General features: G+C 49.9%; 1 protein-coding gene across 1 annotated transcript in view; it reads left to right on the forward strand.

The window, feature by feature from the left end:
* The window catches only part of TBC1D22B (TBC1 domain family member 22B), a 78,049-nt gene that overhangs the window by 16,143 nt on the left and 35,038 nt on the right, over nt 1–26,868 (forward strand). Inside the window, exons 3-8 of the mRNA XM_066239134.1 lie at nt 5,630–5,937; nt 9,638–9,817; nt 10,350–10,420; nt 11,701–11,829; nt 13,138–13,203; nt 17,903–18,017. Of these exons, the coding sequence (XP_066095231.1) occupies nt 5,630–5,937; nt 9,638–9,817; nt 10,350–10,420; nt 11,701–11,829; nt 13,138–13,203; nt 17,903–18,017 (869 nt within the window). The remainder of the gene's footprint in view (nt 1–5,629; nt 5,938–9,637; nt 9,818–10,349; nt 10,421–11,700; nt 11,830–13,137; nt 13,204–17,902; nt 18,018–26,868) is intronic.

Consider the following 26,868-nt stretch of genomic DNA (forward strand, 5'->3'; position numbering starts at 1 on the left):
CAGTTTGTTGATTTAAATTTACTTGTTCTTTATTTTAAATATTGTATTTGTTCCCGTTTTGTTTTTTTACTTTAAAATAAGATATGTGCAGTGTACGTAGGGATTTGTTCATAGTTTTTTTTATAGTCCGGCCCTCCAACGGTCTGAGAGACAGTGAACTGGCCCCCTGTGTAAAAAGTTTGGGGACCCCTGCTCTATTCACTGTGCCAGAGACCAGGGCTGGAAGTGCTTTTTAAACTCTAATTGGGCATACAATTGTGAGGAGGTATGGTGAACGTATCTATCTGAGGCTAGTTTGGTTGTGACTTTGATATAGTTCTGTTTGAATAACCTTGGTTAAACTTCAAGTCACGCTGTGGCATTTTCGCACCTTGCATTAGGTATTACTTAGGTGGGACCATGTTAAAGTGAAACACCCCAAGCTTGAATCACCTGGATTGATTTTTTACTGGGACTACTGGAGTTCAAAGGAGAGAGAGACATTTCTCCTCCAAAGATCACATCCCTAGATGTGACTTCTTCCCATTCTGGTCACCAACATACACAGCCCCTCTGTGTTGCAGGAAGTTCTCCCTACAAGAAAGAGTTGGGGCCGTCAGCCCTTTCCAGTTATTCACGTGGAGATACGGCGGCTGTGCTGTTCCTGTGCTCCGCTTGGTGGCAGCCGTCTTCCCAGGGTGCACATCTGCTGGGCCCAGCCTGCCCTCCAGGGTTTCTGACAGGTAGAGAGCACGCAGGCTCCCTAGTCCAGTGGACCCGGATTTGAGCCCATGCCCTCATTAGCCTCAGTTTCCTCACCTGTACGTGGGAATAATAATAATAATAGTACTTACACATGAGCGCTAATAAGAGGATGGGTGTATGTGAGCATTATTAGCACAGAGCCTGGCCCCCCATAAATGTTAGCCATTATGGACGTATTGATTTCTATTACCCCTCTGGAGAGAACAGAATTAACTAACATGGCAAACTTCAGAGCCTTAAGTCCGCCCATCACCGTCGCTGGTCAGGGTGCTCCTGCTCTCGGGCTCCCCAGGGCTTCGCAGGCACTGCCCTGCCCTTCTGCCCCAGCCCCCGCGGCTCCTGGCAATGCCAGCCCCTCTGTGCAAGCGCCCTCCTCAGGGCAGAGCTGCCTTTTTAACTGGTTGCTTGAGTCTGGGGTCCTGTGGGGTCGGTATCCCCAAAATAATTCCTAGCAGCCTCAGAATGGTCTGCTGTAAATCTGTCTGTCTTCCGGTCGCGGGGAATGGCGGCCTCTCCTCCGCCCTTTCCCTGTGTGTGCGTGTGCGTCCTGGTTTCTCTGTGCACAGCCTTTGAGTCAAGTCCAGTTCTTAGTCTCGTTCACCTATACTGAATCTCCATCTGCTTCAAAACATATGATGAAATATTTTAAATTTGTAAACAGTGTAAAGAAAATACAGCAAGCACGTGTTCCCAGCACTCATTAATTTACCTCTGTCATTTGTAGAAGAGCTCGTGTCCGCGGGAACCTTAGGCCCGCGCGGCCAGCCCCGTGGGGCAGCTGCAGCCCAGCCAGGGGCCGCGTCCGCTCCACCCAGCAGTGTCGGTTCTGTGACCTGGCCTAGAATTCAGCTTCGCGATTTAATAGTTTATTTAGAGAATTCTCAAAATACCAAGAGGTATTTAGGAAACATCAACCAGAAAAAAGCCCAGTAATTGGTTAAGCTTGTAATCCAGAGCAGTGGTCCCCAACCTTTTTTGGGCCACAGACTAGTTTAATGTCAGAAAATATTTTCACGGACCAGCCTTTAGGGTGGGACAAATAAATGTATCATGTGACCAAGACAAGCATCAAGAGTGAGTCTTAGACAGATGTAACAGAGGGAATCTGGTTATTTTTTAAAAATAAAACATCGCTCAGACTTAAATATAAATAAAACGGAAATAATGTAAGTTATTTATTCTTTCTCTGCGGACTGGTACCAAATGGTCCATGGACTAGTACCGGTCCAAAGCCCAGGTGTTGGGGACCACTGATCCAGAGTACTCCACATCACGTTGTTGGATTTGTTCCCTGCGATCTTGAGGGACACGTGGCTTCCAAGAGGGAACAATAACAACCACATCCTCCGGTGCAGTACTTTACAGATGGCAGATCTTTCTCATATGGCTGCCTGTCTGTGTCTGCCAGACCGTAGTGCTAGGCCTGGGACCCCCTTTTACAGAGGGGAACGGCCGTAGTGCTAGGCCTGGGACCCCCTTTTACAGAGGGGAACGGCCGTAGTGCTGGGTCCGGGACCCCCTTTTACAGAGGGGAACGGCCGTAGTGCTGGGTCCGGGACCCCCTTTTACAGAGGGGAACGGCCGTAGTGCTGGGTCCGGGACCCCCTTTTACAGAGGGGAACGGCCGTAGTGCTGGGTCCGGGACCCCCTTTTAAAGAGGGGAACGGCCGTAGTGCTGGGTCCGGGACCCCCTTTTACAGAGGGGAACGGCCGTAGTGCTGGGTCCGGGACCCCCTTTTACAGAGGGGAACGGCGTAGTGCTGGGTCCGGGACCCCCTTTTACAGAGGGGAACGGCCGTAGTGCTGGGTCCGGGACCCCCTTTTACAGAGGGGAACGGCGTAGTGCTGGGTCCGGGACCCCCTTTTACAGAAGGGAACGGCCGTAGTGCTGGGTCCGGGACCCCCTTTTACAGAGGGGAACGGCCGTAGTGCTGGGTCCGGGACCCCCTTTTACAGAGGGGAACGGCCATAGTGCTGGGTCCGGGACCCCCTTTTACAGAGGGGAACGGCCGTAGTGCTGGGTCCGGGACCCCCTTTTACAGAGGGCAGCGGCCGTAGTGCTGGGTCTGGCAGGTCTGCAGGGCAGTGATTTGCCTTCTGGCTGGAGGGGATTTGTGACACTCAGATCCTCGCACTGCATTGCCGCAGCCTTGCTTTCTTTGGTTTGGGCTCTTGTTCGTTTCCAGTTATTCATAGTAAGTACTGTTACTTTGGGGATTGACGAAAGCCAACAAAACATTTTCCACTGAATAATAAAAATAATATGATCAGTTTAGAAGACATGAATAATTCAAAGAAGTATAAAAATGAAGTTAAATATCACTATAATCCCACAGCTCAAGAGATAAGCACTATTAACATTTTGACATATTTTCTTCTGGTCTTTTCCGTGCATATATTTTTTAAAAAATAAAGAGATCATTAAAAGTATATAATTTTGGTTTCAATTTTTACTTTATTTAGATCTTTTTAAAGATGTGATTTTCACTGGCAATGTAACATTCCATCTGGTGGCTGATTCCAATTTTAGGTGTTTATTATTTGCCATTTTTAACCAAAATAAATAACACCATTATAAACTGTTTTAGGTTATTTTGTTTGCTTTCTGACTGCGGGCTTGTGGTCAGAGATGCAGCGTTTTAGAGCTCATGGCATACAGGCTCCCAAACTGTCTTCTGGAAGGTTGTACAGCACACCCAACCTGCAGTATTAGGGAACTGGTCTCACTATTGGTCAGCCGAAAAGTATACATCTTTAAATCTTTGCTGACTTAGTGGGCGGGAAATGATATCTGTCTGCATCACATTTGAGCTTTTACATCTACAATGTTGTGTTCTCTCTTGTAGTCATGTGATGAGACTAGTGTTTGAAAAATAATGCCTCAGCGATATCTTACTCCTCCTTTGGTATCAATAATAGGGACATCCCAATGAGCTATGTGCATTAGCAGTCTGTATTTATCAATGTAAGTAACAATTACCTTTCAGAGTAGGTATTGGACTCATCTAGGGAGATGGGCTGGGTTATTGGACCACCCACCTCTACCCAAAGGAAGGAGTGTCTCTTGAAATTGGGGGACTTCCTTTCCCCTGGAACAGCCTTTTCACTCTTGAGCTGCCCTGCCTTCCTGGGGGGAACAGTGAGGCGTTTTAATGTTTTTACCCGTTGCGTTCCAGTCCCCGGGGGTAAACGTACACAGGGCCACCCCTCTGCTTCCCCATTTGGGGTGTGAAGGATGCTATGTAAGACTGAGCTGGCAATGTCCCAACCACGCAGTCCTCTGGAACTGGAATGAGGCCCCCAGTCCTGACGCAGAGACGGGAAGAGGAAGAGCTCAGGGAGGTAGGGACGGTCTACATGACCCTTAGGACTCGGGCTCCTTCCTTATGCACTAACCTAGTATTCCCCAAATCTTCACGAACCTCTTTGCCATTTTCTGTACTACTATTGACTAAATACGTGTAAAAAACTCATTTACACAATTAGATTTATTTTTTAAAATAACCCTTATCAGCCTGACCTGTGGTGGTGCAGTGGGTAAAGCGTTGACCTGGAACACTGAGGTTGCTGGTTTGAAACCCGGGACTTGCCTGGTCAAGGCACATATGGGAGTTGATGCTTCCTGCTCCTCCCCCTCCCTTCTCTCTCTCTTCTCTAAAATGAATAAATAAAATAAAATAAACTTTATCTCTTTAGTAAATGGAAAACCAATACCATTTGCCAAAAATAGAAAATAACCATAAAAATAAATAATAGTGAAAACTAAAACAATCTTATTTATTAAATTCTAAGCCAAGTGCTATTGCTTACACATTTGTTGGTCCTGGCCTAAAATTCAGCTTCGCGATTTAATAGTTTATTTAAAGAATTCTCAAAATATCAAGAGATTCTGAGGCTGCCCTCTCACTTTGCTGAAAAATAGTCTTATAGACAGAGGAGCACCAGACCTCACAGTAGCAGAAGGGCTTTACCAGAATGAAAAGGGTGGCTTGTTTGTTTTGGAACTCAATGTTTAATGCTACATATGGGCTACCTAAAGTTATATCTTGTTCTATCAATAGTTTACATCCTACTCTAAGGGATAGTTTAGGTTATGTTGCCATAACAGGGTAAGTCTGAACTTTCAGTGGATCGACACACCATAGTTTGTTACTTGCTCATGCTACGTGCCCGGAGCGGGGTCAGGTGGGAGTGGGGGATGGCTGTGCCTGGAGCAGGGTCAGGTGGGAGTGGGGTCGGCTGTGCCTGGAGCCGGGTCAGGTGGGAGTGGGGTCGGCTGTGCCCAGAATGGGGTCAGGTGGGAGTGGGGCATGGCTGTGCCCGGAGCGGGGTCAGGTGGGAGTGGGGTCGGCTGTGCCCGGAGCGGGGTCAGGTGGGAGTGGGGGGTCGGCTGTGCCCGGAGCGGGGTCAGGTGGGAGTGGGGTCGGCTGTGCCCGGAGCGGGGTCAGGTGGGAGTGGGGGGTCGGCTGTACTCCAGTCCTCCTGCTGTTTGCAGGCTGAGGGAGGCGCCACCACCTGGGCCTCGTCAGTTACCATGGTGAAGAAAGTTTGTAGAGAACTCACACCTGGACTTAGAAGTGATCGGCTCACTTCTCTCGTCAGCCCCTTGGCCAGAGCTAGTCGTGTGGCCTCCCCTAGGCGCCAGCGGGCTGGGAGGTGCAGAGGAGCACATGGAGTAGTTGGTGAGCGTTGCTGTCTTTGTTATTCCTGTCTGCAGCATAGCGCGGTCTAGATGCATCCAGACAAGGAATGGATATGGGTGGTTTCTGTTTGAAGAAGGTAATGATTGTGTCTGAGATTGTTTGTAATACTGTTAATATTACATTAGGCTAGTGGTGAGGATGTGTCTGACCACTCCTTGGTAATGGTGTCTCCTTTCTTAAAGCTTCATTAAAGAACGGTCAAAAGTCAACGCAGCTCCTCTGAAGAGTAAGAAGGCCTCCAGTTTTCATGAGTTCGCCCGGAACACCAGTGATGCTTGGGACATTGGCGATGATGAGGAGGAGGACTTTTCTCCCCCTGCTTTCCAAACTCTGAACTCAAAAGTTGCTTTGGCAACTGCAGCCCAAGTTCTAGAAAACCACAGCAAGCTGAGGGTGAAGCCAGAACGGTCCCAGTCAACAGCTTCCGACGTTCCTGCCAGCTACCAGGTCATCAAGTCGAGCAGTGATGCCCAGCTGTCCAGAAATTCCAGTGAGTCCACCCTGTGCCCTCCACAGCCTCAGCCGGTTCAGCAGACTACATTTTGAATACAAACATTTTTCTTTAGGACATCACTCAGATTTCCCATTAGATAGAAGAGCAGACTCAAGCCTATCGGGGGCGCCCTGGTCATCCGTGTTCTGGCTCCGCCCACCTTGATGGCTGCCTGGCCTGTGACCTGAGGCTTCACTTCCTGACATGCTCGTGTTCCCCGCCAGTCTCTTCTGTCTTTCCCTGTGCTGCGGTCCAGCGCTTCTGTGGTCTGATTGCTGCACAGCGTTAGGCCTGGTCAGGTTAAAAAATAATTGGCTAGTGTATTTAAGGTTGTTAGCTGCATTCCACAAAGGTTTGGGACTGTTGGAACAGCCCCTAGCGTAAGGTTTCTCTCTCCTGTCCCTGAGGCAGAAAGGAGCAGCTTGTGCCTGACGGCCCTGGGCACAGCTCCCTGCCCTCAGGTTGGAGAGCAGGAGGAGGTGCCCCTCTGTGTCTATTCAGGAGACTTAGTAACAGGTTGACTGGCTGGTGGCTTTGTCAGATATTTGGGGACTTTCAGTGCACACTTTTAAAACATGCATTGCTGTGTTTAATGTTGCCCTAAAAGGTCTGATGGAAGCCAGCCATCCTGAGCTAGAGCGGGAAGTGCCGTCATTCTAGTGGAAGGTCGAACAGTTGACTGGTCAAAGGGAAAGCGGGAGTTGAAGCATGTCAGAGCCCTAGAGCATGTCCTGGCTCATGGTTTTTGTGGGTTTTTCTTTTTCTTTTTTTTTAAGGTTGAGACAGACACACAGGAAGGGAGAGAGGTGAGAAGCATCAACTCATAGTTGTGTCACTTTAGTTGTTCACTGATTGCTTCTCTGCATGCCTTGACGGGGGGGGGGGGGGGGCTCCAGCTGAGCCATTGACCCCTTGCTCAAGCCAGCGACCTTGGGCCAAGTTGGCGAGCCCACTCTCAAGCTGGTTGAGCCTGTGGGATTTCACACCTGGGTCCTCAGTGTCTCAGGTCAAGGCTCTATCCACCGTGCCACCACCTGTCAGGCCTGGCTCATGTTCTTTTTTTTTTTTTAATTCATTTTAGTGAGAGAGGAAGGGAGAGAGAGACAGGAACATTGGTCTGCTCTTGTATGTGCCCTGACCAGGGATCGAACCGGCAACCTCTGCACTTTGGGATGATGCTCTAACCAACTGAGCTATCCGGCCAGGGCCTGGCTTGTGTTCTAAGAGAACTTCTTTCACAGTTTCAGGCTAAGCATGTGGTCATGAAATTAGGCAGGAAGGCCTTTGAAACCATTGCACTTTCGCTTTTTGTCACTGGTCTGGGCCCCAGCTTGAAACCTCACTGCCGTGTGCAGGTGAGCCTTTAGGGTTGATGGCCAGGTCGCCACAGCTACTGACAGTGTCTGTGCCGTGATCAAGTGTCACCAGTGTGAGGGAGACCCTCCACGGCCCCTGATGAACTGCCCTTGTGCAGCCAGGACTGCCCAGAGCCTTCCCTTTTGGAGGGTTCCTCCTGTGAGCATCTGTCTGTCACTGTCAGACGGGCACAGGGCCACGTGCTGCACTGTCTGGTCTGCGTTTTCTAGGCCTCGTGTCACACTAGGGATCCCAGCCAAGCACCGTGCGGCACTTGTTTCTGTAAACCTAGTTGTGCTGGTTGTCACTGTTTAATTCTTGTTGTGACTAATATTTTTTTTTTTTTTTTTTTTTTTTTTTTTCATTTTTCTGAAGCTGGAAACAGGGAGAGACAGTCAGACAGACTCCCGCATGCGCCCGACCGGGATCCACCCGGCACGCCCACCATGGGGCGACGCTCTGCCCACCAGGGGGCGACGCTCTGCCCATCCTGGGTGTCGCCATGTTGGCGACCAGAGCCACTCTAGCGCCTGAGGCAGAGGCCACAGAGCCATCCCCAGCGCCCGGGCCATCTTTGCTCCAATGGAGCCTTGGCTGCGGGAGGGGAAGAGAGAGACAGAGAGGAAAGTGCGGCGGAGGGGTGGAGAAGCAAATGGGCGCTTCTCCTGTGTGCCCTGGCCGGGAATCGAACCTGGGTCCTCCGCACGCTAGGCCGACGCTCTACCGCTGAGCCAACCGGCCAGGGCGTGACTAATATTTTTTAAGGCCCTGATATATACAGAATGTGAAACAGTCATGACAAGAAGTTGAAGGGCTAACATACTTTCTTTCCTTTGAAACCGCACATCCCCATCCTTTCATATGCACCTGCCCCACAGTGAGGGTCCCAACTCTCACACTTTAAAGTAAAGAACTAGTCTGACCAGTGGTGGCACAGGGGATAGGGTGTTGACCTGGGATACTGAGGTCTTGGGTTTGAGTATAGGATCATCAACATGACCCCATGGTCGCTGGCTTGATTGAGTCCAAAGGTTGCTGGCTTGATGCCCAAGGTCGCTGGCTTGATGCCCAAGGCCGCTGGCTTGAGCAAGGGGTCACTGGCTCAGCTGGACATCTCCCCACCACCTCCCATCAAGGTACGTATGCGAAGCAACCAATGAATAACTAAAGTGCTACAACTATGAGTTGATGTTTCTTATCTCTCTCCCTTCTTCTCTCTCTCTCTCAAAATAAATAAACAAATAAATAAAGTAGAGAACTAAAACCAGTTTGGCAGTATTGAACACTGGACAGTGTATTTTAATACATTGAATAAAAAGTTATAAAAATAAACAGAAAAGAAACACTCATGAAAGGACAGTCAGAATTTAAAAGTTTTTTTTGGAGTAGTGAAATAAATAAGGTTCTTGGAGTCAGAAAGATCGAGGTTGGCCTCTCGCCTCTCCTTTGCAGAGTACTTAACCTCTCTGAGCTGCAGTTTCCTCATCTGTAGAATAGTTATAAATTAATAAACTCCCGCTGTGTGTTGTGAGGATCAAAGGAGAGGTATGTGCATGTGACCAGCGCGATGCCTTGTACACAGTAGATAGATGTTAGTAACGTCAGTGAATGTTAGTCCTACGCAGCTTGTTTCTCTGCCTTACCTTCTAGTGTAGACATGTCTGCGACCAGACATGGAGTTCAGCTCGAGTCTGTGTTCCTGTTCTTTGAGATACAGCCCAGCAGAATTAAAAGCTGGTCCATTTGGTGAGATGTGAGGACCACAGAGGAACTGCAGCCACCTAAAGGGGCTGCTTTAGGCCAGATCTCAGCCGTGCAGGGCACACGGTGGGCCGAGAGCGGTTAGAGCTGGCCCAGGGTTACTGCCCCATGGGGCTGCTGGGTCGGGCTGGGGCTCAGGCGGGCAGCCACCAACTGTACTGTGGTGTGTGTCGTAGTGTCATCGTTTCTTATGTGCTCTGTGACGTGGAAAGGGAATGTGAACACAGCCTTATACGGTGTTGCCCCACACCCACTGCGAGGCACCAAGAAGGGTTGGTTCCAGGCTGGGAGAGAAGGGCAACATTTGATTGACCTTGGGCGCCACCAGAAATGTTTCTAAGTTGTTGCAGCACCCAGGTCTCCGTTAGCCCAGAAGGTGCTTTGTATGTATGATAAAGGATGCAGCCTGCTTTCTGGACAGGAGAGGGGAGCACAGCTGGGTTTCCACCCCCTGCTGCCCCTCGCAAGCCGGGCACACATCGGGCAGCCGAGGCCGCGGAGGAGCCCGCGCTGAGTCAGGGTTAAGATTGCTCAGGATCTGTGCTCATCACGCTGCCGCCTCTCTCTCCAATGACCTCAGGTGATTCCTGCCTGAGGAATGCTCTCCACAAGCAGCAGTCACTCCCTCTCCGCCCCATCATCCCGCTCGTTGCCCGGATCTCAGACCAGAACGCTTCTGGGGCACCCCCGATGACTGTCCGGGAGAAGACCCGGCTAGAAAAGTTCCGCCAGCTTCTCTCCAGCCACAACACTGACTTAGGTGAGTCCCCAGGAGCCCCGGGCAAGATAGGACCTCTTGATGACTGGAAAACCCAGAGACCTGGAAGCTGTTGCTCTTTATTCTTCCTTCTTTTACTTTTCCAGCATCTCCTGATCTGGTGCCCATTGCAGTGACATGTAGGTATTAGGTCAGAAGTATGTTGCTAGAAATTAGGGACCAAATTAGGCGGGGCTGGATTCTGGGGCCTGTAGACCATAGTGCAGTTGTTCTGGCTTTGTTCTCCCCCACCTAAGGCGCCTCGATTGAAAGCCACGCCCACTGGTCCTTCTCTTGGCCTCTAACTCTAAACCTCTGAACTGACCATCCTTGCCATAGACCATGTCCTTGGCACTTTGCCACTCACTGCTATCTTTGGGCTTCTCCCCTGTGCTTGTCAGTAGCTGGTGGTGGTGGTGATATTGGTGGTGATCATCTTACTTGAATGGTGGGAGGCGTCAGAAGGTGCTGGCTTAGGTTTGGCTAGGGCCTTGTGGGAAGAGCTGAGTCCATTGGCGCTGTTATCTGTTTGCAGATGAACTGAGGAAGTGTAGCTGGCCAGGGGTTCCCAGGGAGGTTCGACCCGTCACCTGGAGACTCCTGTCGGTGAGTTGCACCCACTGTGTAGAGAAGCGTGAGCCTCACACAGCTCTTCTTCCCTGATGAGGTTAGTCTGGACACAGCAGTCTTCCTCCATAGGCTTCTCTGGTCCTGCTGAATGTGACAGCACTGTGCCTAAGGAAGCACATTCTGGGGTGTTCATTCCCACGCGTGTCAGGGCACACGTTGGTTCCCACAGTCACGCTGTCATGCTCCTAGCTCTTGTCTGGGCAGGTGCCACAGCCCTGTGCTTCGATCTCTCCATAGGAGTAACCAAAGTGGTAGACACCCACTTTGTAACTGTGAAGAGTTGACGAATGGGCCTCCCTCTAGAGCCTGCATGGTCCCACTTTTAGTGGGCGCAGAGCACTGTGGTGGGGACACTTGGATGTCCTGAGCCTGTAAAACTCATTCATTTATTGAGCAAGGATTTATCAAGGGCCTGCTGTTTGCCCGGCGTGGTGCCAGGTGCTGGGAGGGTATAAAGAATGAGGCCACCACGGCCCCTGCCCCGTCTCCTGCCCCCTGTCCCCTGCCCCCTGGCACTCTAGGGAATGTGCTGCATCAGCACCTGTGAGAGGGAGGGTCTCCCCCGACAGCTCCCCCTCCATCCTGTACCCGTGAACCCCTGCTTGCCACTTCTAAGTTTGAATGCTGTGAAGAGTAGGTTTGGTCATAACGGAAGGAGAAAAGGAGGTGTGAGAATTGAGTGGGCTCCAGACCAGAGACAGGAATGTGAGCTGCTGCCAGAAGTCCTGTGTCTGCACGTCCCAGCTGCTGTGTCACAGGTCCCAGCCAGCTTCCCGAGCTGGTGATCCCGAATATTGCTGTGGAAAGAATGGGTAACGGGCACACACCGACATAGCACGTCACTGGGGTGGGCCGTGGAGTCGCCGTCTCCCTGTGATTCTCACAAGTGTTGCCTTGTGCACATTTAGCCCTCAGAGGTCCTGACTCGGGTCCATTTCCCTCCACCTGACCTACATTCACTGCTGCGTGTGCCGGCTCTGGGAGCCACGAGCGGTAGGAGCCCCAAGCACAGCGCAGGGCTACTAGGGTAGATAGCCTGGGGACATTGACGTGGGTTCATGGGGCATGTGGATCTCATTGAATGAGGAGAGGGCAGACTCTGGGTGGCCAGAACCAAAAAGGGATCTCCCCTGTTCTCTTGGCAGCTTTCCTGCCATTCATGCGATAGTTTCCAAGTCACTGCTCAGACTAAAATAAAAAATTAAGACTTCATCCAGCAGTATCTGTCCCCATCTGACCAGCAGTCCTGTCTGTAGGGCTACCTGCCAGCCAACATGGAGAGGAGGAAGTTGACTCTGCAGCGGAAGCGGGAGGAATACTTTGGCTTCATTGAGCAGTATTATGACTCTCGGAACGAGGAGCATCACCAGGACACCTACAGACAGGTATAGTCCCACCTGCTGCCCGTCCGCGTACAAGTCATGGTCCTAAGGTGTGCCCCACCGGAGTGCTGTTGGGGTTCAGGGTGGCCAGTTCTGCGGGCTTGGTGTGCTGGTTAGAAATTAAATTTGTTTGTGGGAGTACTCAGAATAGGTATTAGGGTCTGGGAAAAATGTATTCCCAGAACTGCTTCCCCTCTTTCTAACTCAGTGGTTCTGATTTTAGCCATTTTAAATAGATTCCCCCCTCCCCGCCCCGGCCAGTGGGAGTGCCTCGCAAACTTTAATGTGCAAACAGATCACCTAGGATTCTGATGAATCCTACCGAGGGATGTTGATAAAGCGCAGATTCTAATTCGGTGGGTCTTGGATGACCCACCTTCACTTCTAATGAGCTCCCAGCAGATGCCAGCCCTGCTGTTCCTCAGCCCTTACTGCGCGTGGTAAGGGTTATGGGGTGCAGTGGAAGATGCGTTCACTCAGGAGTGGTCTGGTCCCTCTGGACTGTGACCCCAGTGCCTGTTCAGCACCCATGTCTGTCTTTCTGTCTGCAGGAGCTGTGGCCATCAGCGGCCATGGCAGGTAGTGTTCCCCCATTGCTCATAGCGGTCCCCACAGTCTGTGGGAAGGTTGGTGGGGGGAGGAGTTGGGAGGTTGCAGAAGAGGGGGGAGGCTGGGGGAGGCAGCTGTCCCTACCAAGCCCTAAGCACTGGAGTACCCTCTGCGCTGCTGACGCAGGCCGGGCGGTTGTGAGACGGGAAGTCCCGAGGCCGACTAGCTGTGGTGACCTCTTTGGTAACAGGAACAGAACTTCTCGGTGCCAGTCACTGAAGGTCAGCTCCCGGGTTTTCCGACTTCTCATGCATCATGACCTCATGAGCAGGTCTCCCAGGGTCCGCTGCCCTCGCGTGTGTTTGCAGCTGTCCGCGCTCTTTTAGTTCCTGGAAACTGTTGATGAGTAAGATTTGGAAAGAGGGGTAACCATTTTGACCATAGTACTGACCAGCTCAGAGTGAAACAGGCTTCAGAGCAATAGGGGAAAGCACAGGGTTCTCTTAGGCTGTGAAGCCTGATGCTTTTTGAGATAAGTGGTTTTTGGGGGAGATTTCCTCACTGTTCAGTGATCTATTTCTATCATGGAGATGCATTCTGGTTGGACAAGTAGGTTTAACTAGACTTCGTGTGTCAGTTCTTTCTAAAGGTAAGTTACGCCCTCATTCTTACTCCCTTGATCCTAGTTCTTATATTAAGAAAATGACTTCTCAACAGAACGAAGTGGCATTTGTGGTTGTGGCCGTGGCTTCTCTTTTTCAGATCCACATTGACATTCCAAGGACGAACCCTCTCATTCCGCTGTTCCAGCAGCCGCTTGTGCAGGAGGTGAGGGAAGTGCTGGACGTCCTCGCCCAAGCCCCGCCCACCTCTGCGGGGCCTGCTCCGCGTGGACGCGCGCTGGAGGCCCCCCCCCCCGCCCCCCCCCCCCCCCCCCCCCCCGCCGCGGGCAGGCCTCCAGCCCGCTGTGACGGTACCTGTGTGCACGTGTGGAGCTCGGCCCCGCAGGGCACTTCCTGTGCACTCACATTTGAGTGTCATAGCAAACCGCGGGCTGAGCTTTGCTGTGAGGTTAAGGGACTTGCGGGGTCTCAGGGCATCCCTGAGTCCCCTGTCCTGTGTGTCTTCTCCTTGATCAAGCTGAGATAATGGGTTTCTTTTTGTTGTTGTTGTAAATAACACGTAACAAAATTTACCATTGTAACCATTTTAAGTGTACAGTTCGGTGACTATTAAGTACATCCACATTGTTGTACAGCCATCACCAGCACACAGCTCTAGAACTTCTTCTCAAACCCAGTGTCTGTCCCCAGTTAAACCAACTCTCTACCTCTCCCCCCCCCCCCCCCCCATAACCACCATTCTGCTTTCTCTCTCTGTGGATTTGACTACTCTCGGGACCTCAGCTAAGTGGGATCATACCATATTTGTCCGTTTGTGTCTACTTTATTTCACTCGGCACAGTGTCTTTGAGGTTCACCCATGTTATAGCGTGTGTCAGGATGTCCTTCCTTTTTAAGGCTGAGTGCTATTTTAGTATATGCAGGTAACACATGCTGCTGACCCATTCATCTATCAGGGGACAGTTGGGTTGCTTCCATGTTTGGGTGCTGTGAATAATGCTGCTATAAACATGGGCAGGCAGATATCTGTTGGGTCCCTGTTTTAAATTCTTTTGGGCCTGACCAGGCGGTGGCGCAATGCATAGAGCGTCGGACTGGGATGCAGAGGACCTGGGTTCAAGACCCCGAGGTCACCAGCTTGAGTGCGGGCTCATCTGGTTTGAGGAAAAGCTCACCAGCTTGAGCCCATGGTCGCTGGTTCCAGCAAGGGGTTACTGCTGCTGAAGGCCCGCGGTCAAGGCACATATGAGAAAGCAATCAGTGAACAACTAAGGTGTTGCAACGCGCAATGAAAAACTGATTGATGCTTCTCATCTCTCTGTTCCTGTCTGTCTGTCCCTGTCTATCCCTCTCTCTGACTCACTCTCTTCTCTGTAAAAAATAAATAAAAATTAAAAAAAAAATTCTTTTGGGTTATATACCCAGAAGTTGCATTCGTAGTGATACTTTGAGACCTAGCACGTCAGAAGCATGTGGAAGGTCTCAGTGGGACTGTTGTCTTTGCCGAGCAGTAACCATAGCTCCTGGAGGCTCAGCACTGCCTTCGCAGCTCAGAGTCACTAGGGCGCTAGGTGTCAGTGCTCTTTGAATTGCATTTTCAGGTATCTGCATAATAGGAAGGGGTAGTGGTAAAAATACTCAAAATAATTCATATTGACTTTAGATTATGTTCCTAAATCTGTTTGTTTGTTTATTTGAGAGGAGAGGAGATAGTGAGACAGACTCCTGAATGCACCTCGACTAGGGTCCACCTGTCACCCCTTGTGTGGAGCTGATGCTCAAATCCAGAGGTCCCCAACCCCCAGGCCACGGACCGGTACCGGTCCATGTGCCATTTGGTATCGGTTCGCAGAGGAAGAATAAATAACTTACATTTTTCCGTTTTATTTATATTTAAGTCTGAATGGTTTTTTTTTTAATGTTTCTTTATTTATTTTCAGAGACAGAGAGTCAGAGAGAGGGATAGACAGGAAGAGGCAGAGAGAGATGAGAAGCATCAATCATCAGTTTTTCGTTGCAACACCTTAGTTGTTCAGTGATTGCTTTCTCATATGTGCCTTGACCGCGGGCCTTCAGCAGACCGAGTAACCCCTTGCTCGAGCCAGCAACCTTGGGTCCAAGCTGGTGAGCTTTGCTCAAACCAGATGAGCCCACACTCAAACTGGCGACCTCCAGGTCTCGAACCTGGGTCTTCTGCATTCCAGTCTGACGCTTCATCCACTGTGCCACCGCCTGGTCATGCCAATGTTTTATTTTTTAAAAATGACCAGATTCCCTCTGTTACATCCGTCTAAGACTCACTCTTGACGCTTGTCTCGTAAGTTCAACAATTATATTTAAAAATACCATAATTTTTACGCCGGTCACATAATTTTATTTTGTGCATTTATCTGTCCCACCTTAAAGGGTGGTCTGTGAAAATACTTTCTGACATTAAACTGGACCATGGCCCAAAAAAGGTTGGGGACCACTGCTCAAATCAACCAAGCTATTGAATATTTTTATCACCTGAGGCCAGCAAGCTATCCTTAGCACCAGGGGCCAACACTTGAACCAACTGAGCCACTGGCTGTGGGAGGGGAAGAGGGAGATAAAGGTGAGAGGAAGGGGGAGAAAAGCAGATGGTCACTTCTCCTGTGTGCTCTGCCTGAGAATCGAACCCAGGATGTCCATGTGCTGGGCTGACACTCTTACCCACTGAGCCAACAGGCCAAGGCCTAATTCCTCTTAATTATAGATGTCTCTAGTGGTGGGATCAATCATGACTTAACAAGAGCATAAAGAAGATTTTGAGGGTGACACCTGTATTTTACCTCAGAGGGAGCTAAAAACCCACTCGGGACCCCCCAGTACCTCCCACATAGTTCCCCACGGCCCAGCCCTGCTTATTCCTCATTTTAGCTTGGAGATGTTCAGATACTTCTGCCTGTGCATGTTCACTCTAAACTTGTTTATAAAAGCTTCTCCTAACAGTGGAAGCTGACTACAGAGCAGGAAAACCAAACTGTAGTCTTGTCAGTTTTTCCCACGTCACCTTCCATCTGGCAGGCTGTAGTCCTCTTAACCAGTGAAACGCTACCCAGGCAGCAGAGGACCGAATACCCTGAATATTGAGAGATTTTCTTTGCCAACCTGGAAGGTCCTTCAGCATCACGTGGAGGCAGGCAGACCCACCCGCACTGGTGGGAGGGTGTGGAAACACCTGCGGTGCTCCATCCTCTGCTCTTGGCACGGCCAGGCTACCCAGACCTTCCACAGTGAGCAGCCTGTGGTCTCCGGTGGTGACCAGGTTTGGTGCTGTTCACTGTCCTTCCTTTGGCCTCTTCCCTCTACAGGGGGAGTGTGTCTGCACTGTCCTGTCATTGCTGTAGAGGGCTGGCCTTTGTGAAAACCAGTCTCCAAAGACTTAGGTATTCACAAGGGGCTGATGGTGTAGACTGAGGGCCCTTCAGAAGGACCAGCCTGGAAAAGCTTTTTAACAGAGACAGGCAGACAGACAGAGGCTCCGGTGTGAGGAGACAGAGTGAGTGGAGAATTCCTGGGACCTTCCTGAACACGGTGGGAGGGCGGTCTATTCAGTTCCAGGGGAGGGTGGGTTTAGCAGCGGAAAGGAGAGAATATGGGTGCGTTCCCGTCAGACTGTGGGGTCTGACACGAGTGAGGACATGCGCTCCTCCCTCAGCCCCAGAGGGCGAGTGGACAAGTCGCAGGGGCAAGTCCTGTGGGGACAGAGGCTAGCTCCGTCCAGACAGGGTTCCGTTCTTGCAGCCTGGAAGTTTCTCAGCCCTCTGCCATCTGCAAGGCAGACTCAGTGCCTGGGAGTGTCCTTTTTGTGTCTAAGATTCTCCACCTCTCCGACACCAGCTAACCAGCTCCAAAACCACACAACTGTTTCTTCTCCCCGTTCTCTCTGGGAGCTGTTCTCCCTCCGCTTGACCTCTTCAGCCTGCCCCCAGAGCCCGCTGTTTGGGGCCCTGCAAGCCCGCATGCACCGGAGGCCTTGCAGTCCCGTCTTTGTGCACGTCACCAACCCCTCTGCCACCCTCTGTGTGGTGCACAGAGTCGTGAGCAGCCCGCGTTGAGCCCAGGAGCTGTGGTCAGCAGGATGAAGCCGGGGAATGAGTAGTACCAGGCCGAGAAGATGGGGGCAAAGGGGAAGCTCAGAGGGCCTCATGAAAGCAGAGGGGAGTGGAGCTGAATGGGACATAGGCTCTGTAAAGGGACCGTAAAGGTCCCTCCTCTCTCCCCCTTCTAAGCCTCTGGCCCCTTGTGGCTAATGTGCTCAACCCCAGGGGCTTTCCCTGGAGGCCCTGGCTGGATTCTCTCTTCTCAGATCCTCCCCCCACCCCCGTAGGGGTCTGTAGGATTCGGTTTATTTAACTCCCTGTCCCCAGCAAATGTCTGGGTTGCATCCTGATATGTGAAGTGACTTCCTGCATTTATTGTCTGTCACTAGATCTTCTCCCGTCTCAGGGGGAGAAAGGAGAGGGAGGTGGAGAAGGTGTTTCCTGTCTGCATCCTGTAATGACAAAAAAGAGATTTAGCAAAAGTATCAGAACTTAGATGTCCTGATACCTGCTCCTGGAACTAGAGAAACAGTATCTACAAATGACATCCTGAGTCAGTGGCTTCCCTTCTGAGCCACGTGTCGCCATTCTTTCCTTTCCCGATTTTATGTCACAGAGACTAGATACTGAAAAGATGAAGGGCGAGAAGTATCTACCTCTGCTTAAAAACAGTGTCTTAGAAACTTTTAAAATTTCCGTATTTCATCTTGTACTATTTAAAGATTTCCCCCCAAACATTCCGCGTCCACTCTGAGATGAGTTGTGAGGTGGGTACATGGAGGGAGGGGTGTCCCGCGGGTTTAACAGTCATGTCTTCTTTCTTTCCTTCCTTCCTAGATCTTCGAAAGGATTCTGTTTATTTGGGCCATCCGACACCCTGCCAGTGGGTATGTCCAGGGAATTAATGACCTGGTCACTCCGTTCTTTGTCGTCTTCCTCTCAGAACATGTGGGTAAGAAGCACGAGTACCAAGCTGAACAAGTTGTTACTCTTTCTTGTCTTCGGTCTGTCTGCGTCTGCCAGTGCAGCCAGTCGGCGCGTCTCGCTGAGAAAGGACGGTGACCTTAGTGCACAGCTAAGCCTGTTTTCAGAGCGGCAGCCGCCGGGAATGTGTCTCTTGAGGTGGTCGCAAATCTCGCCTAAAAACACCTGCTTTGTCCCAAGGATGACCACATTGATGTGTTCTGCCATAAACAGATGGTGTGACGGTTTATTTGAGGTCATTTTAGAATTGTTTTGAACTTGTGTGAAACACAGGCCCTCGGCCGTGAAAGCTGGGACTTTGGGTTGTTGTGTGTCAGGCCTCCCGCCCTGCTTCACCCGCCATTTCCCAGTGGCAGGGTGTGGACATGCGGGACGGGGGCGGGGGGTTGTGGCGCCGGAACCGGCTCACCTGGGAGGTGACAGAATGGACCAGGGAGAGCTCCCGCACCTGGGTCTCGTATCTTCCTCCTTCGCCTCTGACCTCGCTAGGTTCTTGTCACTTGGGTAGAGTAATTAGGTGGCGTGGTGGCAGTTAGGTTTTCTCACAGCCCCAGCCTCCTCCCCTGGCCAGGCCTAAGTAAGGCAGAGTCCGAAAGGGATTTGAAGGTCTCCCCCCTCCCTTCTTTTTGGTTTGCTTAAGGGATGCCAAGGAAAACCCATCTGTCACGGCCTGGTGCTCTGTTCTCTTAATGAAAGAGCAGCTCATTTGGGAATCGGAATATGAAAAGGGCCTTAGAAAACCATTCATCTAATCCCCTTATTCACGGATGGGTTATAAGAGTCCCTGCCTTCTTATTAGTGGTAGAGCTAGGACTGGAACCTTTTTCTTTAGACTTGGGGGGGGTGGATTATTGTGGTTTTTGGAGGGCGCCAGTGCAGGGCGGTAGTAGGGTAACGGGAAGTGGGCCAGCGTGGAGACCCTTGATGGAGGGCTGAGAAATGTCCCACTGGATTCATCTCATTCAGGCTTTCTTTCTTTTTTTGACAGAGACAGAGTCAGAGAGAGGGACTGCTAGGGACAGACAGACAGGAAGGGAGAGAGATGAGAAGCATCGATTCTTCATTGCGGCTCCTTAGTTGTTCAGTGATTGCTTTCTCATATGTGCCTTGACCGGGGTGAGATGGGGGCTACAGGAGAGCAAGTGACCCCTTGCTCAAGCCAGCGACCTTTGGGCTCAAGCCAGTGACCATAGGGTCATACCTATGATCCCACACTCAAGCCAACAACTCCACTCTCAAGCTGGTGAGCCTGTGCTCAAGCCAGATGAGCCCGTGCTCGAGCCGGCAACCTCGGAGTTTCAAACCTGGGTCCTCCGCATCCCAGTCCGATGCTCCATCCACTGCACCACTGCCTGGTCAGGCCATTCGGGCTTTCTGATAGGGTTTAAAGGGGTGGATGGTGTTTTGGTCTTACATAGGCAGTCTCAAAAAGTAAGGCAACTGATTATATTGAGTGAGATACTTGAAACCATGTCAGCACAAGAAATTAAAAAAGTAATAATAATAATAGAAAGTAAGGCAATTGAACAGCACCGTGCTGGTTCCCCTGAAGTGGCAGTGACCGGGGCAGAGCTGGGAGTAAGGTGGGGGTCTGCTGCACAAGCAAGACTAGGGAAAACTTAGCTACTGGAAGCGTGTCTACAGCTTTGCTAGAGGATTGTTCATTTTCTGCTCACATAAATGTTGACTTTTGGAGGCAACTTCTGTGTGTTTAATTTTATCAAAAGCAGTACAGCCGGTGTATTGGGATTTTCTGGTTGCTCCTTGCAAGAGCACTTTCTAAAGTAGGGCCTAGGAAGGTGTTAATCCATTCATGAAGCGACATGTGACGTCTAAATGCTGGCACGAAATCTTGGTAATGGTATTCTGCCAGTTAAAAAGAACCCCCAGCAGCTGCAGCTCCAGTTGGATATTTAATTACCTTGTTAGCTGCCATTTATATTTTGTACCAAAATTGTCACAGGTGCCTATCCCCTCGCCTCAATGCTGTCAGTCTCCACCCCCCAAGCACTGTGCCCGCTTTGATAACTCGGCCTGCGTCTGGTCTCGGTATGTGGTTTGCCGCCCCCGCTGACCAGCGCCCCCTGCTGACCCACGGGTTTCTGCAGTGCAGTGTGACTGCTCGTGGTGAGCTTTCGAAGCGCCCAGTTCTGCTCTGCAGCGGACTTTGGAGTACCTTCTCCCAGACCTAGGAAGGTGGGGCCCACTCATCTTTTACAAAATTGTAACTATGTCACGTTCCAAGCAGTAAAAGATATCACACTATAAATCCTATGGACTCATCACCTTACTTCGTAGCCAGTCTTCATTCCATCTGTACCTCATTCATTCTCTGTCCCCTCAGCAGTGGGAATTATTTGAGAGCTAATCTCAGTATCAAGCATCATATCACTTCACCCATAAATATTTCCATGTGTATCTCCAGAATATAAAGGTTAAAGAAATCCACAGCCATAATGTAGTTATTATATCTAAAAGGTAATAATTGCTCCCTAAAATCTAGTTTAAATCTAGTTTCATATACAGCAGTATTTAAATTTTGCTGATTCTGCCTGACCTGTGGTGGCGCAGTGGGATAGAGCGTTGACCTGGAACACTGAGGTCACTGGTTCGAAACCTTGGGCTTGCCCGGTCAAGGCACATATGGGAGTTGATGCTTCCTGCTCCTCCCCCCCCCTCTCTCTCCTCTCTCTCTAAAAATCAATAAAAAAATTTTTGCTGATTCTCATAAATATATGTAACAGTTTGAATCAGAGTCCATGTGGGTCTCATCAGCTCCCATCGTCTCTTTCCCTATGACCTAGTAGTGCTGGCCCTTGTTTTTCTGTTTCCCACCTAGGGCTTTGCCTCGCCAAGCAGTAATATCACCCCTTTGCCATGTGCAAAGTACTTTGACGTACCTGGTTTCATGTAGTAGGCCCCAGCATTTCTTTAAGGTGGGCGTATCAACCCGTTTTGCAGATGAGAAATCCAAGCCTCAGAGATTTAATGAGCTTTTGAAACTCAAGCCCAGGTCTTTGACCTTAAGACCCACGCTCTTTATATGACTCGGTGGTGTCTCACCTCAGATCCTTGTCCTTGGACTTCTCATGGCTTCCTCTACTCCATTCTCTGCTCCAGAGCAGGTAGCACGTCCATTTCTTCTTCTTGCCGTATAAAACAATTGCATTAGAAGTACATGCTCATTAAAAAAATTGAAACAATTTATAAGTGTTATTACCTTCCCACCACTACCAGATATAACTGCTATTGAAGGTTTGTGAATTCTTACAGACCTTTTCCTGCATGTGGATAGATGTTATTTTTCTTTCTTGTGTTTGGAAAAATGGGATCAAACTGTCCATACTCCTCTATATCTTGCTTGTTTTCATTCACAAATACCGTGGCCACTTTTCCAGGTCTGAACATAGACATCTATCCTACCTCATTATTTTTAACAATTACATTTATTTTCACAACAAGGATTTACTATAGTTTATTTAACAATTCTATGGAAGGACATTTGAGTTGCTTACAATTTTTAGCTGTTATAAATAACATTGCAGTGAATATCCTTGCACATATTTTCTTGTGCATTTGAATTAAAATATACTTTTCTCTGAAAGAGAGTCCCTAGAAGTGAAATTGCTAGTTCCACGAGCATGCCTCATAGATACCACTAGGTTACACTCCAGAACTGTTTATACCAATTTATATTCCCTGTGGCTTCTCCCATCTAGTGTGGAGTGGTGGGTCACAAGCATGTAAACAAGTCATTGCAATAGGTGGGGAGGACCGGAGGAAATATCTCCCCCTTTAAGGCTTTTGGATTTGATATCTTGCTTGAGAGTCTTTCCTTCCCCGCCCCGATATTATAAAAAATACTCTCGCCTGACTTGTGGTGGCGCAGTGGATAAAGCATTGACCTGGAACGCTGAGGTCACCGGTTCGAAACCCTGGGCTTGCCTAGTCAAGGCACATATGGGAGTTGATGCTTCCTGCTCCTCCCCCTCCTCTCTCTCCCCCCTTCTCTAAAATGAATAAATAAAATCTTTAAAAAAAAATACTCTCCCATGGATCTTGTAATACCCTTGTGGGTTTGGATTTACATTCAGCTTTTAAAATTTCATTAGTAATTTATTTTCCTGTGTGGTGGGGGCAAAGATTTAAATTTACTGTTCCCACTGGATAGTTCATTGTTTTAACACCATTTAATTATTTATTTAATTCAGTGAGAGGAGGATGGGCAGAGACAGACTCCCACATGTGCCCCGACCGGGATCTACCCAGCAAGCCCACTAGGGGGCGATCCTCTGCACATCTGGGGCGTTGTTCCATTGCTCAGCAACCAAGCTCTTCTTAATGCCTGAGGCGGAGGCCATGAAGCCATCCTCAGCACCTAGGGCCAACTTGCTCCAATTGAGCCATATCTGCGGGGGGGGGGAGAAAAAGGGAGAGGGAGATGCCAGAGGGGGTGGGGTGGAGAAGCAGATGGGCGCTTCTCCTGTGTGCCTTGACTGGGAATTGAACACAGGACATCCACATGCTGGGCAATGCTCTGCCACTGAGCCAACCGGCCAGGGCCATTAACACCATTTATAAATAGTACCATATTTCCCCATGTATAAGACACTCCCATGTATAAGACGCACCTTAAATTTGGGGCCCGAAATCTGAAAAAAAATGTATTACATAAAGTTATTGAACTCAAGTTTTATTCATCATAAAATTCATACAACTCCTCATTGCTGTCAGAACTCCCATCTATTAGCTTGTCTTCATCTGTGTCTGATGATTAATCACTGTCTTCAACAGTGAGCACAAAAACAAGTGCGAAAAGCGAGAAATACAAGTAAAAAAACTATAACCATTGTTTAAGATGCACCAGTTTTTAGACCAAAATTTTGGGGAAAATGTGCGTCTTACACATGAGGAAATACAGTATATTTTTCTTCTCTGATGTGAAATCCCTCTTCGTAGTATAATATAACTTCCCTTCTTACATGGTTCTACTTCTTTCTTTCCCGTGTATCTCCATTTCTTGCATTGTGGAGCTTTCTAGTACATTTCATTATTACTCCAGGCCAGTGTCTTCATTGCCCTTTCCACACATGGTCTTGGCTCTCCTTTCAGATGAACTGCAGAACCAGCCTGCCAGGCCTGGATTGCTGAAATGGCCGAGTGTGTTTTCCCATCTCTGGTTTCATTCCCTTCGAACCCATCTTCGCCCCATTTACACACAGACTTGCCCACGCCGGTTCTCTGCTTAAAACCCTACAGTGGGCCTGACCTGTGGTGGCGCAGTGGGATAAAGCGTCGACCTGGAACACTGAGGTCGCCGGTTCGAAACCTTGGGCTTGCCTGGTCAAGGCACATATGGGAGTTGATGCTTCCTGCTCCTCCCCCTTCTCTCTCTCTCTCTGTCTCTCTCTCTCACTCCTCTCTCTCTAAAAAAAAAAATCAATAAATAAAATATTTAAAAAACAAACAAAAAAAACCCTACAGTGGCGTCACCAGCAGGTCAGTCGGTCCCGGTTCCCTGGCCTGTCGTTGTGCAAGGCCCTGGGTAGTCTGCGCCCTGGCTCCCCCACTGAACTCAGCAACCCAGCATTGACATTTGTATCAAAAGCCTTGTCCCGTGGATTATTCTTTTATCCCCTGGACTAATCCTTGCGCGTCCTTCAAGACTCCCCTTCCTCCAGGGAGCCTGCCCTGACTTTTCCGGCCCCTGCACCCAGCGTGCGCTCTCCATAACCGTACATTCCGTCTGTCACACTTCAGCGCAGTACAGGTTACTGTTTGTGCTTCCCTCCTGTCCTCTGCCGCCGGACTGCATGCTTCTTTGAGGCCAGAGACTATTTTAAACATCTTTCTATTCCCAGTGCCTTCATCTTGGTGTCCAAATTATGCATTCCGCACACGTAGATGAATGAGAAAGTGACATCTGTGGTCACTTTGCAAGGTCTCCAGGAAGCAGTACGGTTGTGCTGGGCTTGGCCACTGGAGGGCAGTGAATCACGTAGTGTTCTGGTGCTGTGCTGAGCTGGCCAGAAACGTTGCCTCCCCGGAGGGCTCCTCCGTGCCCTCCTCCGTGAGCACTAGCGAGTGCCTCCTGGGGTCGTGGGCGGCACCGGGAGACTGCCGTGAACAAAGGGGCAGAACTGTCTGCCTTTTACTTCTAGTTGCTTATTCAAGGAAAAGGAGAGCTTGTCGTCCCTACGAGTCTGTACGAGAATATTCACAGCCACTTTATTCGTACAGACAAAAATTGTAAACTACCCAAACATCTGTTAACAGGAGAATGGGTAACATTCAGTGGGAAAGTATTTAGCAGTAAGAGAGGAGGAACTACTGACACAGCCAGCAACATGGAAGAAGCCACTTCAGAAGCCATTATGTTGAACAAAAAAAGTACACAGGGTATGATTTTGTTTAGAGATTAAAAATCATCTGCGGCGATAGAAGTGAGACCAGTGGGTTGGCCGATGGGGAGTAGCTGGGGAGAGGCGTGCAGGCTTTCTGGGGTGCTGGGCGTGTTCCCTGGACGGGCGTCTCTTGCACAGTTGTGTACATGTGTCAAAACAGAACTGTGCACGTGTGTCTAGTCAGCTTTGTGTAAACTATATGTAAGAAGAAGTCTCCTACAGCTTAAATTCTGATGAACAGAAACCGACAATAAGTAGAAAGACAGGTATTTGTTGGATTGTGATAAGTGCCATCGAGAAAAACAAAGCAGGAATGAGGACAGAGCTGTGCCCTGTGGGACAGGCGCAGGTTCGAGCAGGGTGCTGAGCAGAGTCGCACGGACAAGAGCACGTCTGAGCAGAGCCCTGAAGGAGGCAAGGGGGCAAGCCGTGTAGTAATTCTTGACAGCGCTCAGATTTTCAGAGAGAAGTTCATAACGCCCACACACCCAGACGCTGTGGGCCCGCTGCCCCAGCCCCGCCCCATCCTGCCCCTGGGCTGCTGTGGATCGTGCCAGGCCCCGTGCTCTCAGTGGCTGGGAGAGGCTTCACTCTGCGCTCCTATCTGGCTCTGCACATGGTGTCCGCCCTGCCGATCCTGGTCTTCCTGGTCTTCCTGGTCTGGTGAGCTGTGGAGGCCAGAGGTGAAACTGGACAAACTAATGGTGGGATTTTGCTATCGTCTTAAAAGGACATTCCTTTTTCCTTTTTAAAATATAAATCTTACACTGAAATACGTACATATTTTTAAAAGTACATATATCAGCTTGACCTGTGATAGTGCAGTGAATAAAGCTTCTACCTGGAATGCTGAGGTTACCAGTTTGAAACCGCAGGGTTGGCCCTAGCTCAGGTCGGGAACCTATGGCTCACGAGCCAGATGTGGCTCTTTTGATGGCTGCATCTGGCTCGCAGACAAATCTTTAATTAAAAAATAATAACGTTAAAAATATGAAACATTCTCATGTATTACAATCCATTCATTACCTACTGCTCATGTTCATAGTTGCAGGTGGCTGGAGCCAATCACAGCTGTCCTCCGGGACAACACCAAATTTTTATTGGCTAATGTGTAACGTACACGGGTCGTTGTATGGCTCTCACGGAATTACATTTTAAAATATGTGGCGTTCATGGCTCTCTCGGCCAAAAAGGTTCCTGACTCCTGCATTGGTTGGCTCAGTGGATAGAGCGTTGCTCCAGCGGGCAGATGTCCCAGGTTCAATTCCCGGTCCAGGCATACAGGAAAGTGACCATCTTCTTGTCTCCCCTCCCTCTTCCCCTTCTCTCTCTCTTCCCCTCCTGAAGTCAGTGGCTTGATTGGTCTGAGCGTCATCCTCAGGCACTGAGGATAGCTCAGTGGGTCTGAGCGTCGGCCTCAGGCACTAAGGATAGCTCTGTTATTCAGCATCAGCCTCAGATGGGGTTGCCAGGTGGATCCTGGTCATGACACATGGGGAATTGTGTCTCTCTATCTTCCCTCCTCTCACTTAAAAAAAAAAAAAAAGAGAGAGAGAAAACCTGGCTTGCCTGGTCAAGGCACATATAAGAAGCAACTACTGTGAGTTTGTTTCCTGCCTCCCCCACTTTTCTCTCTCTCTCTATCATCTCTCTAAAATCAATTATTAAAATTTTTAAAAGAAAAAAGTATGTGTATCATATATGCACAGCTTGATACATTTCCCCTAAATAACCAGCACTGGAATGAGGACATGGAACGTTCCTGGTCCTACAGAGGTGCCCCGCCCCCGCAAGGGTAACTCCTCCACTGCCCTCTGACACCTCATTGGCTTTGCCCGTGTATACCGAGTCATACAGTGAGCACTTCCTGTTTTAATGCTGTTGGTTTGGAGGGAACTGGGGAGTGGAGCTGAGGGTGAGCTAGCTCGCCATATTGGGGACTCTCACCCTCTCCTCAGGCTGCCCCCAGCGCCGTGTTTAAAGATGAAGCAGGCTCAGGTGTGACAGGCAGTGGGGGCTGTCTGGGGCTCTTCCCAGCCGTAGACATGGATGTGGAGGCAGCCCAGTCAGGGTGCTGAGCACCTCTGAGGGCAGTGTGTGCGCTCAGTGGGGTGGCCAGTGCTGGCCTTCCTGTCCTGTAGCAGGTACGTTCTCCAGGGGCAACTTGTGGCTTGCCATCTCTGGGCCCGGACGACTTAGCGTGCTCTGTCCTTGGCCCGTGGCACCGGGGGCACGTGCGTGCTTGCTTTAGCTCGTTCACTCCCGTCTGACCCCAAGAGTAAGGGAGAAGTTACAGCGGAGGACAAACTGAGGAAGCCGACATGTTCAAGATGTTTGAGGAGTCCCTGGGCAGCTGACATTGGCGTCAGGGGACCCGGACTGCCCAGAGCTTGTTCACATCCACGGTGCCATGCT

The sequence above is a fragment of the Saccopteryx bilineata genome, chromosome 1 (assembly GCF_036850765.1).
Source record: "Saccopteryx bilineata isolate mSacBil1 chromosome 1, mSacBil1_pri_phased_curated, whole genome shotgun sequence".
Lineage (NCBI taxonomy): Eukaryota > Metazoa > Chordata > Mammalia > Chiroptera > Emballonuridae > Saccopteryx > Saccopteryx bilineata.